Source organism: Hyperoodon ampullatus (assembly GCF_949752795.1).
Source record: "Hyperoodon ampullatus genome assembly, chromosome: 6".
Taxonomy (NCBI): Eukaryota; Metazoa; Chordata; class Mammalia; order Artiodactyla; family Ziphiidae; genus Hyperoodon; species Hyperoodon ampullatus.
Window position 1 is genome coordinate 75,501,683 of NC_136919.1, and position 17,935 is coordinate 75,519,617.

General features: G+C 36.7%; 1 protein-coding gene across 1 annotated transcript in view; it reads left to right on the plus strand.

Moving 5' to 3' along the window:
* The window catches only part of LOC307054356 (zinc-regulated GTPase metalloprotein activator 1B), a gene marked incomplete at its 5' end in the record, with an annotated part of 50,205 nt that overhangs the window by 18,906 nt on the left and 13,364 nt on the right, over positions 1 to 17,935 (plus strand). Inside the window, 4 exons of the mRNA XM_079705998.1 lie at positions 828 to 874; positions 2,617 to 2,703; positions 5,541 to 5,585; positions 17,431 to 17,487. Coding sequence (XP_079562124.1) covers positions 828 to 874; positions 2,617 to 2,703; positions 5,541 to 5,585; positions 17,431 to 17,487 — 236 coding nt within the window. The remainder of the gene's footprint in view (positions 1 to 827; positions 875 to 2,616; positions 2,704 to 5,540; positions 5,586 to 17,430; positions 17,488 to 17,935) is intronic.

The window sequence follows — 17,935 nt, forward strand, 5'->3', positions numbered from 1 at the left end:
TGTGACAGGAAACATCTATTGAGGGTTAAGGTAATGAAGGTGGAACATTTTTCAGAGAAGAACCTTATGACATTGGTGACTTTAGGGATATAAATAGGATTATGGAAAAATAATAACTACTTCCAGAGAGACCAAAATGACCTCGTGGGCTTCTAAGTCAACGTCAAAGTATTTTTTGGCACTAGCTTGACTCTGGCAGGGTGCAAACTAAACAGTTGCCCAGAGAGGCCAAATCATTCAAGTGTGGGTTTCAAAATGATAACCTGCTTTATGCTGGGTATAGGGCTGTGTCCCACCCACAGCTAATTTGTTTCTAGGGAATTGGAAGGACCCAGTGTGAGTTCATAGTGTGTATGGTTCTGTGGTGGGGGCTGGGGGGTGGGGTAGGATGGAGGAAAGTCTAGTAGACTTTTTAAAAGTACAATTCCAGTGGTTATCTCTCTTTTTTTTAAATAAGTAATAATGAATATTTAGAACAAAGACAGTTTGTAAAAAAGGAAGTTGCCTAAAATCTGAACTATAATGTGCTGTGTTTTTATGACATTATTTAAATCTGGAGGGTTTTCCATTTACGAAAAAGAAGACGTCAGGGGACAAAGTTTAAGCCCTCACACCTCACAGGTTCACTGTAGAGAAAAAAATTACAAGTGAGGAAGAAAATGCGTTCAGATAAAAAAGTTAGTCCTGAATTTGAGTATTCAGTAATAGAACTTGTTGAAGTTTTTATTAGAGGCAAGAAAGGAGTCCCTAAAGTAAAATCCTTTGTGTTGACATTAGGTTATGTGTTACACCACAGTAACTTTTGTTCAAACTTTGTTTTTATTTAGCATTTAGCAGAAGAAAAACCTGATGGCCTTATCAATGAAGCTTCTAGGTATTCATTTATTTAAAGTATATATTGATTACTGGCTAAATGGAAAAAGAAAATTATTGATATGAAAAACAAAACAAACTGAGAAACATAAAAACATAGTCAAGGAAGATCTTTTCTCTATTTAAAACTATATTATAGCATAAAGTGAGTGCTGAGCACAGGAGTTTTTTGTAAGGAACTTGGAAGATGTTCACATTTAAAAATATTTTCTTGTTCTCATACAATTTCTTTGGGATTGAAAATGATTATTAAAAAAGATTTGATTCACTTCCTGCCTTCTTTAACAGTAATTCAGTTGATTCAACTGTTCACTGTTACTCAGAGCAACAGAGGAATAAATATGGAAATAGTTGCAATTTGGCATTTAGAACATTTTTTTGTTTAAATACCTGTATGTTCCTAATTGGGTTCTCTTTAGACTTATGAATATTTAAATTGGTTTGCCTACCCTAAGCACATTCTTGCTAATGGGAAAAGAGTTTTGGGATAGACAACAGTCACTAAATGTGCTCTTGGGTTCAAAAGGGAGGTCTCCCTCCACCCCAAGATTTGCTACAGATGATCTTGACATAAATAATAGACTGCAAGGAGGTGATTGATTCCCTATCATTTTAGAATATGGTACTCTGTTGTTTTGTAATCCTGCCTGAACACTTCATTTGGTATATAGCTATGATTCACATTAGACTGAACTTAAATATTTTTGTAACTTTTTCCTTATTAAAATATGTTTGTTATAGAGAATATAAGCCAAATAGAAAATAGCAAAATGTTATAAAAGTCAAAAAAAAAGTTAAATATAGGAGCCCTCCAAGTTGAAGATTGCAACTGTCTATATTTTGAGATGTGCACATTCAATCTTTATTCTTATGAAATTTACTTAAATTAAAATGGGATTGTGATGTACATACTCTTGAAACCTGCTTTTCAGTGAACTGAAGTTGATTTATTTTTGAGAATTTGGTTGTTCTTTGAAATAATTAGCTATACCTTCAGGTAGCATAAAACCAGTATTGGGAACAAATAGTCTAGTGATTAAACTTTCCTGAAGAATTGAGGAAATTTTAAAGAATCCTCAGCTTTACTACTCCTGTTAATAGAAAATAGAGTTTCTAATTATAATAAGCTATTTTGTCATCCAGCATCCTGTCAACTGGATTCTTTAACTTGAATTTCTGTAGTAGTTTATCTGTTTTACAGAGAAAATAAATATTCATAGTGATGAAGATAATTGTTCAAGATCCAAGATCCAAGTATAGTTTTTTAAAAAAACTGTTCAATGTAGTATTAATGTTAAGTGAACTTGTTCTTTGTATTTCTTTGAAAATTATGGTAATTATTATGTGGAATATTTTAGTAAGTAGAGTGTCTTTGTTCCTACCACATTGGATATCGGAATTTTATGCATTTCTTTACAAAGAAAATCATGAGTTGAAAATCATCCTAATTGTAAACTATCCTTGATTGTAAACTTTTTGAGGCTTATCTTTGTAGTTTCAGAGTAGCAAGTAAGAGCACTTAGTAAATATTTTTTGAATGAATAATTTGAAATCTGAGTTTATATAGTGATGAATACAATTCATCCTTACTATTTGAAGGATGATAAATAGGTTAGGAGTAAATTAAATCATTACATAGAGTACTATATCCTTCTTAACTGCTAATTGATCTTGAGGTGTTTCTTATTTATTTTTAATTTCTTAACATTTGTCTTGACATCTGTTATTTGTTTGCTACTTTAGGCAAGTTGCTTTGGCGGATATCATCATCCTCAATAAAACAGACTTGGTTTCGGAAGAGGATTTAAGCAAATTAAGAACAACTATTAGGTACAAAATTAGAAATGTTTGTTAAGTACCTACAAATTCAAAATGTGCTGTACGGAATATTTTTACCATGACTATTGCCCTGTAGAAATTTAAGGTTCAAGGTTGACTTGCTTCAAGTATCATTAGGGAATCACATATTTTATTGTTGCCTAATTGGCTGTTATGTAAATAGTGATATATAAAATTGTTCCCCATTGCTTACAGAATATACAGTTGAACCTTGAACAACACAGGGTTTGAACTGCCCAGGTCCACTTATACGTGGATTTTTTTCCAATAAGCATAGTATCTGTGTTTTCATTTTACAGATCTTTAAGTTAACTAAGTATGGGGAAATGTTTGTGTTCAATTAGAGATCATAATATGTGGAATTAAAAGAACTAGGGTTTGAGTCCTGATTCTGTTCAAACCCTTTCAGCTTCTTGCCCTTGGGTGAGTCATTTACCAATTCCTGTGTTTTTGAGGCAGAGATAACAGTTTGAGGATTTTAGATGGTGAGGGGGCTTGGTACCTCTAACCCCTAAGTTGTTCCATGGTCAACTACAGTTCAAAGTTCATGGACTGATATTCAGGGTCTTCTGACTCCCTCCTCATTTTCCTGTCTTCTCTTTGACTCTTTCCCTACATGAAGTGCCCTAACTTTACCCAGGACGGTTTACTTATTTTCTCATGGAGGTATCTTACCAAATCCTTTCTTTACTCTTAATGTATTCTCAACTCTCACTCTGTCAGTCCTTGAATTCGTTCTTTTTCTCTGTTTTTCTTTTATTTTTTTAAGCTATTTTAGCCATTCTCTGGAACTCATCCCTTCCTCCCACCTCTTTCTTCCTCCCTCCTGCAAAGTCTTCCCTGTCTCAGGTGGTTTCACTTTTCCCTGAACCCTCATTGACTTTGGTCTTCCTTAACTGTCATCTAACCATGCCTGTTTTCCAGCTAGCTTTAATGTCTTCAGTGTCCGTGGCCAAGGCTGATCAACATAGGACAATATGAATGGTACTCAGATATGTGTTAAAAGATCCAAAAGTCATTTGGACTTTTCAAATGAGGTTAGAGTTTAGGGACTTCTAATTATTTTGTAAGACCTAAACTAATAAAAGCCATCTACAGAGAAACGTTTGATAGCTTTTATTATTGGTCATCTTCAGTGCGTACAATCTGCTGACATCAGATTTTGAGTTTGTCAGTGCCAGTTCATATAATATATGTTATGAATTGAATCAGTAAAGGTAAGGCTCATTAGGATTTTGGCTGCAGTGGTTAATGATTGCAGAAGAAAGAATTCATATTTTTCTTCTTATTTGGCTTATTTTAGTAGTAATATCCTCTTAGACTTTACTATAAAAAGCTGTAAGAATGTCTTCATGTGGAGGGTAGGTAGTGCTGTGTAGTATTGAATAATGTTTAAAATCATGGCTTTGGAATCTGCGTTTGGTTTGAGGCATTGTGGGTAAGCTTCACACAGTGCCTGATACATAGTAAGTGCTCTGTTAGCTATTATTATCATTATTAGATTGTAGATTTTTTTCTTAGTTTACATAGTAATTTCCAGTTACAGTGAATAAAAATATGAAAGAAATAGAAAGATGGTTGATATTTTTGAAAAGTCTAGAAAGATGAAAGTGGTGAATGGAGATTATTTCTTTTACCCCTTTTGACACTGCTCTCCTAAATTTTGTTTCTCTTTTCAAAATCCTATGCATCATTGTGATTGTAGAACGGGGAACATAATCTATGTTGAATGGGGAACGTAATCTATGTCACAAACATTTTTGGCATAAAAAGAGAAATTGTTACCACTGGGCATTTCTATCCCCATACTGACTATGTAAGCTGGATCTCTAACACGAGCAGTATTGACATTAGCCAGCTTGTTGCCAGCCTGTACTGTATAGCAATACCAGAAAAGAATTTGACAAAGCACTTTGATAAATTACAGACCCTTTGGGCTTTTTACCCTCCATTGTACCTCAGACTTGCGACTTACTCAGAATTAGATTTGAAGAGTTGGAAGAAGATAAACATGTTTGAGAGGAAATAGCCTTCAGGTTATAGAGTATATTCAAAAGAGAAGATTAAGAGTTTTGTGAATTAGTAGAGAGACTTGCCTCAGAATCATTGGGAAGCCTTACCCATGAGAACAAGCTTGAACAAATAGCACATATCTTCAGCAAGTAACCCTAAAGGCAATGGAACTGATGATATAAATAGATGAGGTGTACAGTTTACTGCAAAGGATTTAATAAGTATTTTTGGCGCCATACAAAGGGAGCCATATTTCATTATCTTTGTATCAGAAAGGGGAGGCCTGGCAGAGTACGTAGAGATCCTAGCTAGAGAACTGAAGAGGTTATTCTATTAAAAAACTGGATGTGTGGCTGAATACTGAGGACAGGCTGGGGTCAAAGCCACTCGTAACCAGGTTTTTATATCTAGTGTGTGTATAGCCATTTCCACAATGTGTGTTGAGGAAAATTAGGTGTCAGTTAAAAGTTTATCTACTCATTTTAAGAATGTTAGAATTACTGGCTATTTATGAATCATTTTTTCTAAAGTGAAGGGTCTTTATATAAATCACAAAGTAGCCCCTAATCTGTCAGTTGTGCAGTAGATTTTTGCATATCATGTTTTAATGCATAAGTGGAATGTACCTGATTTATGATTAGAAGGAAAAACTAAACTATAAAAAATGTAAGTTTGTTTTTTATTGTTTATTGTTCTCTAGCTCTAGGATATATTTGTATATGCTTACTTCATGTTTTAGAAATAATGTGATGGAATGGTTTTTTAAAAAGTTAACATTTACTTTTTTACTTTCCTCATTTTTATATTTATTTCAGATCAACAAATGGACTGGGAAAAATTTTAGAAACACAAAGATCAAGGTACTTTTAAAAGCTGTTACTAATATTAACAATAAATAATTTTAGTTAATAAATATTAAGTAATTGATAACTATGTTTGATTCTAATATAAGGAAGATACATGTGCATTAAAAAAAAATTAGGCCCAAAAGGTTGTTTTGAATGCTCTTTATAAATTAGTTTGGGCAGGTGGCGGAGGGGGAAAGCTTCGGAGTAGCGGAAGAGAGCACAGCAACAGGGGTGTGGAGGGCAAAGCAGAGAGATTTTGGCACAGAGGATCGGTGCCCTCAGGCACACACCAGCCCGAGAGACTTGTCTGCTCGGCCGCCAGAGCGGGCGGGGCTGGGAGCTGAGGCTCGGGTATCGGCTTTCAGTCGGAGCGCAGGGAGAGGTCTGGGGCTGGCGGCAGGAAGAGACCCTGAAGGGGTAGGTGCTAGCCCGGAGGGAGTCCGGGGAAAGGGTCTGGAGCTACCGGAGAGGCAAGAGACTTTTTTCCCTTTTGTTGCCTGGTGCGCGAGGAGAGGGCATTCCCCTCCCTCCCCTCTGCCTGAGTGAGCCAGAGCCCCCGAATCAGCGGCTCCTTTAAACCCGTCCTGTCTGAGCGAAGAACGGACGCCCTCCGGCGACCTACGCGCAGAGGCGGGGCCAGGTCCAAGGCTGAGACCCGGGAGCTGTGAGAGCAGAGACAGGGAAATCTCTCTGTGCAGCCTCCGAGGCAGCGGATTAAAGCTCCACGGTCCATTTGATGTGCCCTGCGTCTGTGGAGTGCATGAATGGACAGCGAATCATCCCAAATTGAGGAAGTGGACCTTGAGGACAAGATTTAAGACTTCCCCCCCCTTTTTTTTCTCTTTTTACAACGAATTATCTCAAATTAAGGAGGTGGACTTAGCAAGATTTCAGACTTTTCGCCCTTTTCCTCTTTTTACAACGAATTATCCCAAATCGAGGAGGTGGACTTGGAGAGCAAGATTTTTGATTTTTCCCCCTGCTCTCTTTTTGTGAATGTGTATGTGTAATCTTCTGTGTAAGATTCTCTCTGTATAGCTTTGCTTCCACCATATGTCCCAGGGTTCTTTCGGTCCGTGTTTTTTTTCAATAATTACTTTTTAATTTTAATAACGCTACTATATTTCATACATTATTCTATTTTACTTTACCTGCTCTTTCTTTTTTTCCTCCCTTCCCTTCCTCCCTCCCTCCCTCCGCTCCTCCTTTCCTTCTTTCTTTTTCTTTCCTCCATCCCTCCCTCCCTCCCACCCTTCTTCTTTCCACTTTCTTTTTCTTTCCTTCCTCCCTCCCTCCCTCCTGTCTTTCTTTCTTTCTTTCCTTCCTCCCTCCCTCCCTCTCTTCTTCCATTCACTCTTCCTTTTGCTTTCATTCCTCCCTCCCTCCCTCCTTTCTTTCCTTTCTTTCCATCCTTCCTCCCTCCCTCCTTTCTTTCTTTCTTCCTTCCTTCCTTCCTTACTTCCCTTCTTCCTTTCTTTCAATCTCTCTTTCTTTCTTCTACTAATTATTTCTTTCTACTTTTTCTCACTGTTATTCTGAGCCGGGTGGATGAAAGGCTCTTGGTGCTGCAGCCAGGAGTTAGTGCTGTGCCTCTGAAGTGGGAGAGCCAACTTCAGGACACGGGTCCACAAGAGACCTCCCAGCTCCACATAATATCAAGCAGCGAAAATCTCCCAGGGATCTCCATCTCAACACCAGCACCCAGCTTCAGTCAATGACCAGCAAGCTACAGTGCTGGTCACCCTATGCCAAGCAACTAGCAAGGCAGGAACACAACCCCACCCATTAGCAGAGAGGATACCTAAAAACATAATAAGGCCACAGGCACCCCAAAACACACCACCAGACGTGGACCTGTCCACCAGAAAGACAAGATCGAGCTTCAACCACCAGAACACAGGCATTAGTCCCCCCCACCAGGAAGCCTACACAACCTACTGAAACAACCTTAGCCACGGGGGACAGACACCAAAAACAACGGGAACTACGAATCTGCAGCCTGCAAAAAGGAGACCCCAAACACAGTAACATAAGCAAAATGAGAAAGCAGAAAAACACACAGCAGGTGAAGGAGCAAGATAAAAACCTACCAGACCTAACAAATGAAGAGGTAATAGGCAGTCTACCTGAAAAAGAATTCAGAATAATGATAGTAAAGCTGATCCAAGATTCTATTTCCCAGATCCAAAATCTTGGAAATAGAATAGACAATATGCAAGAAACAGTGAACAAGGACCTAGAAGAACTAAAGATGAATCAAGCATCGATTAAAAACACAATAAATGAAATGAAAAATACTCTAGATGGGATCAATAGCAGAATAACAGAGGCAGAAGAACGGATAAGTGAGGTGGAAGATAAAATAGTGGAAATAACTGCTGCAGAGCAAAATAAAGAAAAAAGAATGAAAAGAACAGAGGACAGTCTCAGAGACCTCTGGGACAACATTAAACGCACCAACATTCGAATTATAGGGGTTCCAGAAGAAGAAGAGAAAAAGGGACTGAGAAAATATTTGAAGAGATTATAGTTGAAAACTTCCCTAATATGGGAAAGGAAATAGTTAATCAAGTCCAGGAGGCACAGAGAGTCCCATACAGAATAAATCCAAGGAGAAATACGCCAAGACACATATTAATCAAACTGTCAAAAATTAAACACAAAGAAATCATATTAAAAGCAGCAAGGGAAAAACAACAAATAACACACAAGGGAATCCCCATCAGGTTAACAGCTGATCTCTCAGCAGAAACTCTACAAGCCAGAAGGGAGTGGCAGGACATAATTAAAGTGATGAAGGAGAGAAACCTGCAACCAAGATTACTCTACCCAGCAAGGATCTCATTCAGATTTGATGGAGAAATTAAAACCTTTACAGACAAGCAAAAGCTGAGAGAGTTCAGCACCACCAAACCAGCTTTACAACAAATGCTAAAGGAACTTCTTTAGGCAAGAAACACAACAGAAGGACTATACCTACAATAACGAACCCAAAGCCATTAAGGAAATGGGAATAGGAACATACATATCAATAATTACCTTAAATGTAAATGGACTAAATGCTCCCACCAAAAGACACAGAGTGGCTGAATGGATACAAAAACAAGACCCATATATATGCTGTCTACAAGAGACCCACTTCAGACCTAGAGACACATACAGATTGAAAGTAAGGGGATGGAAAAAGATATTCCATGCAAATGGAAATCAAAAGAAAGCTGGAGTAGCAATTCTTATATCAGACAAAATACACTTTAAAATAAAGACTATTAGAAGAGACAAAGAAGGACACTACATAACGATAAAGGGATCGATCCAAGAAGAAGATATAACAATTGTAAATATTTATGCACCCAACATAGGAGCACCTCAATACATAAGGCAAATACTAACAGCCATAAAAGGGGAAATCGACAGTAACACAATCATAGTAGGGGACTTTAACACCCCACTTTCACCAATGGACAGATCATCCAAAATGAAAATAAATAAGGAAACACAAGCTTTAAATGATACATTAAACAAGATGGACTTAATTGATATTTATAGGACATTCCACCCAAAAACAACAGAATACACATTTTTCTCAAGTGCTCATGGAACATTCTCCAGGATAGATCATATCTTGGGTCACAAATCAAGCCTTGGTAAATTTAAGAAAATTGAAATTGTATCAAGTATCTTTTCCGACCACAATGCTATGAGACTAGACATCAATTACAGGAAAAGATCTGTAAAAAATACAAACACATGGAGGCTAAACAATACACTACTCAATAATGAAGTGATCACTGAAGAAATCAAAGAGGAAATTAAGAAATACTTAGAAACAAATGACGAGACACGACGACCCAAAACCTATGGGACGCAGCAAAAGCAGTTCTAAGGGGGAAGTTTATAGCAATACAATCCCACCTTAAGAAACAGGAAACATTTTGAGTAAACAACCTGACCCTGCACCTAAAGCAATTAGAGAAAGAAGAACAAAAAACCCCCAAAGTTAGCAGAAGGAAAGAAATCATAAAGATCAGATCAGAAATAAATGAAAAAGAAATGAAGGAAACGATAGCAAAGATCAACCAAACTAAAAGCTGGTTCTTTGAGAAGATAAACAAAATTGACAAACCATTAGCCAGACTCATCAAGAAAAGAAGGGAGAAGACTCAAATCAGTAGAATTAGAAATGAAAAAGGAGAAGTAACAACTGACACTGCAGAAATACAAAAGATCATGAGAGATTACTATAAGCAACTCTATGCCAATAAAATGGACAACCTGGAAGAAATGGACAAATTCTTAGAAATGCACAACCTACCAAGACTGACTCAGGAAGAAATAGAAAATATGAATAGACCAATCACAAGCACTGAAATTGAAACTGTGATTAAAAATCTTCCATCAAACAAAAGCCCAGGACCAGATGGCTTCACAGGTGAATTCTATCAAACATTTAGAGAAGAGCTAACACCCATCCTTCTCAAACTCTTCCAAACAATATCAGAGGAAGGAACACTCCCAAACTCATTCTACGAGGCCACCATCACCTTGATACCAAAACCAGGCAAGGATGTCACAAAGAAAGAAAACTACAGGCCAATATCACTGATGAACATAGATGCAAAAATCCTCAACAAAATACTAGCAAACAGAATCCAACAGCACATTAAAAGGATCATACACCATGATCAAGTGGGGTTTATTCCAGGAATGCAAGGATTCTTCAATATACGCAAATCAATCAATGTGATACACCATATTAACAAGTTGAAGGAGAAAAACCATATGATCATCTTAATAGATGCAGAGAAAGCTTTCGACAAAATTCAACACCCATTTATGATAAAAACCCTGCAGAAAGTAGGCATAGAGGGAACTTTCCTCAACATAATAAAGGCCATATATGACAAACCCACAGCCAACATCGTCCTCAATGGTGAAAAACTGAAACCATTTCCACTAAGATCAGGAACAAGACAAGGCTGTCCACTCTCACCACTCTTATTCAACATAGTTTTGGAAGTTTTAGCCACAGCAATCAGAGAAGAAAAGGAAATAAAAGGAATCCAAATTGGAAAAGAAGAAGTAAAGCTGTCATTGTTTGCAGATGACATGATACTATACATAGAGAATCCTAAAGATGCTACCGAAAAACTACTAGAGCTAATCAATGAATTTGGTAAAGTAGCAGGATACAAAATTAACGTACAGAAATCTCTGGCATTCCTGTACACTAATGATGAAAAATCTGAAAATGAAATCAAGAAAACACTCCCATTTACCATTGCAACAAAAAGAATAAAATATCTAGGAATAAACCTACCTAAGGAGACAAAAGACCTGTATGCAGAAAATTATAAGACACTGATGAAAGAAATTAAAGATGATATAAATAGATGGAGAGATATACCATGCTCCTGGATTGGAAGAATCAATATTGTGAAAATGACTCTACTACCCAAAGCAATCTACAGATTCAATGCAATCCCTATCAAACTACCACTGGCATTTTTCACAGAAGTAGAACAAAAAATTTCAAAATTTGTTTGGAAAAACAAAAGACCCCGAATAGCCAAAGCAATCTTGAGAACGAAAAACGGAGCTGGAGGAATCAGGCTGCCTGACTTCAGACTATACTACAAAGCTACAGTAATTAAGACAGTGTGGTACTGGCATAAAAACAGAAAGATAGATCAGTGGATCAGGATAGAAAGCCCAGAGATAAACCCACGCACATATGGCCAACTTATCTTTGATAAAGGAGGCAGGAATGTACAGTGGAGAAAGGACAGCCTTTTCAATAAGTGGTGCTGGGAAAACTGGACAGGGACATGTAAAAGTATGAGATTAGATCATTCCCTAACACCATACACAAAAATAAGCTCAAAATGGATTAAAGACCTAAATGTAAGGCCAGAAACTATCAAACTCTTAGAGGAAAACATAGGTAGAACACTCTATGACATAAATCACAGCAAGATCCTTTTGGACCCACCTCCTAGAGAAATGGAAATAAAAACAAAGATAAACAAATGGGACCTAATGAAACTTCAAAGCTTTTGCACAGCAAAGGAAACCATAAAAAAGACCAAAAGACAACCCTCAGAGTGGGAGAAAATATTTGCAAATGAAGCAACTGACAAAGGATTAATCTCCAAAATTTATAAACAGCTCATGCAGCTCAATAGCAAAAAAACAAACAACCCAATCCAAAAATGGGCAGAAGACTTAAATAGGCATTTCTCCAAAGAAGATATACAGAATGCCAACAAACACATGAAAGAATGCTCAACATCATTAATCATTAGAGAAATGCAAATCAAAACTACAATGAGATATCATCTCACACCAGTCAGAATGGCCATCATCAAGAAATCTAGAAACAATAAATGCTGGAGAGGGTGTGGAGAAAAGGGAACACTCTTGCACTGCTGGTGGGAATGTGAATTGGTACAGCCACTATGGAGAACAGTATGGAGGTTCCTTAAAAAACTAAAAATAGAACTACCATATGACCCAGCAATCCCACTACTAGGCATATACCCTGAGAAAACCATAATTCAAAAAGAGACATGTACCAAAATGTTCATTGCAGCTCTATTCACAATAGCCCGGAGCTGGAAACAACCTAAGTGTCCATCATCGGATGAATGGATAAAGAAGATGTGGCACATATATACAATGGAATATTACTCAGCCATAAAAAGAAACGAAACTGAGCTATTTGTAATGAGGTGGATAGACCTAGAGTCTGTCATACAGAGTGAAGTAAGTCAGAAAGAGAAAGACAAATACCGTATGCTAACACATATATATGGAATTAAAAAAAAAAAAATGTCATGAAGAACCTAGGGGTAAAACGGGAATAAAGACACAGACCTACTTGAGAATGGACTTGAGGATATGGGGAAGGGGAAGGGTAAGCTGTGACAAAGGGAAAGAGAGGCATGGACATATATACACTACCAAACGTAAGGTAGATAGATAGTGGGAAGCAGCCGCAGAGCACAGGGAGATCAGCTCGGTGCTTTGTGACCGCCTGGAGGGGTGGGATGGGGAGGGTGGGAGGGAGGGAGATGCATGAGGGAGGGGATGTGGGAACAGATGTATATGTATGACTGATTCACTTTGTTATAAAGCAGAAACTAATAAAAAAAATAAATAAATAAATTAGTTTGGCATATTTAGTTAATATATTGTAACTGAGGTCTTGTAACTAAGACCTCAGAGCCATGATTACACTGTGTAACTGTGCTTTTGCTTTAATGAGGAAGAAAACATAGGATTTTGAACCACTCAAGGAAGTAATTAATATAGAAATCTGAAAAAATATACTATTAGGAATCTTATCTTAATTTGAGATATTTAGATGGCTTTTTAATATTTTTAAAACTTTCTGAGTGTTTAATAGTTGCAAAAATAATGTCATGTAAAAATACATGGAACCTTTACATTTAAGTTCCTGATGCATTCTTTTTAAATATTTTGATTTTGATTTCCTATAGGTTCTTCTCTCTTTTTAATTTTGTTCATACAGATGTGCTTTATAAAATAGATGTGTTCTTAAAACATCTATAAAATGAATTTCTGTAGATTGAACTCTATTTTGCATTGAGTGCTATCATGATTTCAGAAAATTTCTGTACAGAGGTATTTTTGTTAAGCTTATCTTTTAGCAAGAATGGCTTAGCAGCTGATAGACCCAGCAACATGCAGCTAGAAGCTCTGAGGCTCACAGCTGGCAGTCTAGTGCCACCCAGTTCTCAATTCAGAGATTCTGTCCTCGGAAGTACAGCAAAGGCCTTAGTTGAGTGGCTTGTCTGCCATGGTAGAGATTAGAGGTGCTGACAGACTACCATAATGTTAGGCAGTAACAGCAGCAGCTGCTTATATGCATGTGAACAGCTGGGGAATTAATTTGGCATGCATTCTCAGAAGCCACTCTGCTGGTAGAGGTAGCAGAAGAATGCCTTAGTGTTAAGTCCTCTATAAGCATATACCACATGTGCTCCCTTCATTTCAAATTCCAGTGTAGAAGATCTGTGATAACCTAACTCATACCATGAGCCATTCCTCAGTATCTGTCTTCTTCCTGTTGCGTTACCATTTTCTTTCTTCTTAAATTTTCTGCTTTTTACAAAATGACACACAGACAACCACATAATGCTTAATTAAGTTTTTAAAAATCATACCCATAAATAGCTGTGGTTTTGTTGTAATAGCATTTGTTCAGTTTGTATTTACAATATTGTAAATCAGTTTTTTTGCCAGTACATCTGAGAATCTAGGAGCTTTCTGAAATAAAGAAAAAATTTTAATTTTCTTTCTTAAAAAAATTTTAATCTCTTAAGCATCTTGTGGTTGGCAAATGCTTACAATAGTAAAATGACAGTCATAAAACTGCTATAAACGTATAGAAAAGGCTTACCTTGAGTATTTAAGTTAAGGAATAAGAATGGCATAGTATGGTCTCATTGGTGAGACTTAAGTTGATTTTGAGGCAAATGGAAGTTCTGATGGACTTCAGGAGTGGAAGATTAGAAGAAGTGCCATTCTTATCTTTTCCAGACTTTTTTTTTTTAAATCTTGGAGATTAAGTGGACTGGATAGAGGAAAACCAAAGTCCAGTTGATCAATAATAAGTTAATCAATTCAACAGTTTACTGATCATTCTACTAGTTGCTAGATATTTCATGGAATGTTGAGGATTTAAGCAATGTATAAGGTAAAAACTCTGCCTTTAAAATTAGTCATTTGGGAGAGACAAGAAAACAAGCAAAAATCAGTATATTAAATATTATCAATATAACAGTAACATTAAATGCACAGGATCCTATAAGATCAGGAAGATAGAGGAACAACTATTCAACTCTTCTTGATGAAGAGTCAGAATATTTTGACTGAGAAGGTTATCATTGACTTGAATCTTAAAGAATGAATAGGAGTTTTCCAGATGGACAAGAGTAGCAGTGGCTTTCTTGACATAAGGAAGATTTTGTATTCCAGAACCTGTGAATATTTTAGAATGGCTAGAACACATTGTATTATGTTGCGGAGAGAAAAAGAGGTATGACTGGGCAGATGGAGAAATTACCACAAAGGGTCTTGAACACCATGACACGTGGTTTGGATTTTCTCCTGTAGGCAGCAAGGAATTAATGAAGGACTTTAAAAGCAGTATGAGGGCTTCCCTGGTGGTGCATTGGTTGAGAGTCCACCTGCCGATGTAGTGGACACGGGTTTGTGCCCCGGTCCGAGAAGATCCCACATGCCGCGGAGCGGCTGGGCCCGTGAGCCATGGCCGCTGAGCCTGCGCGTCCGGAGCCTGTGGTCCGCAACGGGAGAGGCCACAACAGTGAGAGGCCCGCGTACCGGGGTGGGGGGGGGAAGCAGTATGACTCTTGGGAGATGGATTGAATGTGGTGCTATTCTCCAAGTTAGGAAATACAGGAAGGAGGGGCAACTTTGGGGTAGGGTAGTGATAGCAGTGGGTTTGGTAAAGGGGATTAGTTCCATTTTGTAAACATTGAGTTTGAGATAACACTAGGGAGGGCATTTGGAAATTTAGCTCTAGAGTTCAAGACTTACTATTGGATGGTATCAACAACTCGTAGGTCTGGGGTGGTCTGGTGGCCCCTGTTTCTGAGACTCACTGAACTTTGAAAAGACAGCTATATCTCTGGAGTAGTAGCTGAACTCCCCTCCCCTGAGACAGCCAGAGCCCTCTTCCTTTTTCATTCTCCTGTCCTTGGTCTTAAGCGACTTAAAGCAGTCTTTAGACATACGGATAATTGAAAGCTCCTCATAGAGAAAAGTTCAGGTACTCCTGGCATGGATAGTTCAAGAAATTAGGAGAAAAGATGAGCTTTGGAACTTTTTTCCTTCCCCTCTGTTTGCTTCATTCTCCCATTCAGTTTTTACATGATGGTAATAGTCTATTTTTTCTGTGTTAATGTTTTGGAAAAGATCCGATGTTTTTATCTCTGAAGGGGGAAGTTAAATAAAATTTGATGCCATGGAAATTAGTTTTCTAGTTATATGCCTTGGATGAGTGAAGGAATTTATTTTTGATGGTAGTACTAAAGTCCATGGCAACTTTCATCTGGAACCTTAGACTTTTTCCTCTTTTATTCTCCATTGAGAATCTGGTGAGATACAGTGAGAGACTTTGATATTTTATTATTCTCTGTAGAATTTAACCTGTATAGATCTTTTGTTGATCCTATCTGTTTTGAAAATACCAAAAGAATCTGGGTACAAAGCAGAATTATCTCTAAATCTATGATATGTATTCTCAAGGACACTGTTGCAGTGAAAACTGTAGTGTTTTTAGAAACTTGTGTTTCAAACTGACTTTTGGTATTCACACAGTTGACCTGAATTTTGATATTGACACAATTAGCATGTGTAAACTTTTTAAACTTTAAGCTGTTTCCTAAGTTAAAGGTGATAAACTTGGTGGAAAACTTCATCCACTTGTCACCTGTCAGTATAAATATTTGCTCAACTCTGTTGGTGTGAAAGGAAATAGGTTTAATGTTAAGTCTCTTATGTAAATTGATATTCAAAAATTTCTTCATGGAACATTTACTTCTTTGCTTGATTATTTTCCTAATTCTGTTCATCTAGAATGTCCAGAATTTGAAATGTTACAGTCTGTTAACATAGAACTCTGGAGTATTCTTCTTTTAGTAAGATGGGAATTTGTCTGCCTTGTGTCAGGAGAAGTGTTCACAATCTAACAGTATTGTTGCCACAAGTATGAATATATGGCAGACTGCTGAGAATGAACAAAGCAGACACAGCTGGTCAGCCCTAAATTAAACGGGGTGGCTTTTACATGTTTTTGTATTTGAAAAAGTTTTGAATTTGCAAAGTTTTGTTTTCCTTGTGAGAAAATTTAATAAATGTTGGCAAATCCCTGGAGTCTGATTTTGAGACTTAATTATAGTTGTCATTTTCTTCAAACATTCCTTCATTATAGCTTTGATTATGGAGAAATCACTGTCCTTTACTGTTTCATAGGCTGACGTAAAATTTGGAACTCAATCAGTAGTCTTTATAAATTTACTTTTATGTATTTAAACCGAACCTAATGCTAATTGTGATATAATCTTTTCTGATTTTAATCTCTGCTTTCCTAATAAATTAGGCTTAATTACCACCAAATAATTATAATAGAAATAATGTTTATTCAGACAGAGCACTAACTGGGAAGTTTCAGTCTATATGCAACCCCATCTGAAGGAAATAAAATCAAACCACATTCTTTAGATGTAGATAAGGGTCCTAGAGTGAATATTTATACATTGATTGTTTGACTCCTCATATTCTTATGATAATACCTGTTGTATCATGAAAGCAGGGAGGTGGAGTAAAAGAAATACAGAAATTCCAAAGACAATGTACCTATATTACTGTGTTATTTCCATTTGTTCAATTTCCCTCATTTCATCTTTTGAGTAATAAACTGCTACTTTTGAAAAATTTCAGTTCTTTAACTGATTTTTTTTTTGTTATAAAAATATAGTTTGAAAAGCTCAAATTTTCAGGATTGAAAAGATAATTGAAGGTAAAAACAAAACAAAAAAACCACTACAATTTATTGAACCAATAACCAAGTAATTTTCTGCCTTGGTCTTAAACCATTCATTCAATTTTAAAAATTTTTGTATAAATTCCATTAAAATTTTTTTACAACAGCTTTTTGTTCCTTGCCTGTCATTTTATTTTTCCCAAAATAGTATATATTGATTAACATTTATGTCTGCATTTCTAGCAGAATAGAGATTTTTTTTTCTTGATTAATTGAATATATTTTACAGAAATTAACACTTCAAAATGGTTTTCTTCCTTTTAGAGTTGATCTCTCAAGTATATTCGATCTTCATGCCTTTGACAGTCTCTCTGGAATAAGGTATGTTTCCTGTATTTTGGTCACTTTTATTATAATGTACTTTTTATTCCATAGTTATAGGAGTTACAGGAATGATTTACACAGATGCACATATGATTTATGCTTCCTGTCATTTCTTTGGCATACACGACCATTCCTAATGATTACATTCTTGAAAGTTTTGCTAAATGTATGTTCGGAAATCACGTGTATTCTCCTACAGAAATTATAGTGTAAATGGTAGTTAACTTTAGAAACTTGTTGTTAATATTTCTTTACCAACCACTATGTGTAATTCTTTCCATGAGAAAAAGCATGAAATACATAGAAAATTTTAGTTTGGCGTGTTCCCACAGATACGCCCTTTCCCGTAGTGATGGATCAGTTTCCTGCCTCTTTCCCCAGAGAGAATCCTTTTGATAGGGAAAGAAGAACAAATTGTTTTTCCCTGGACATCGATATCTTGTTT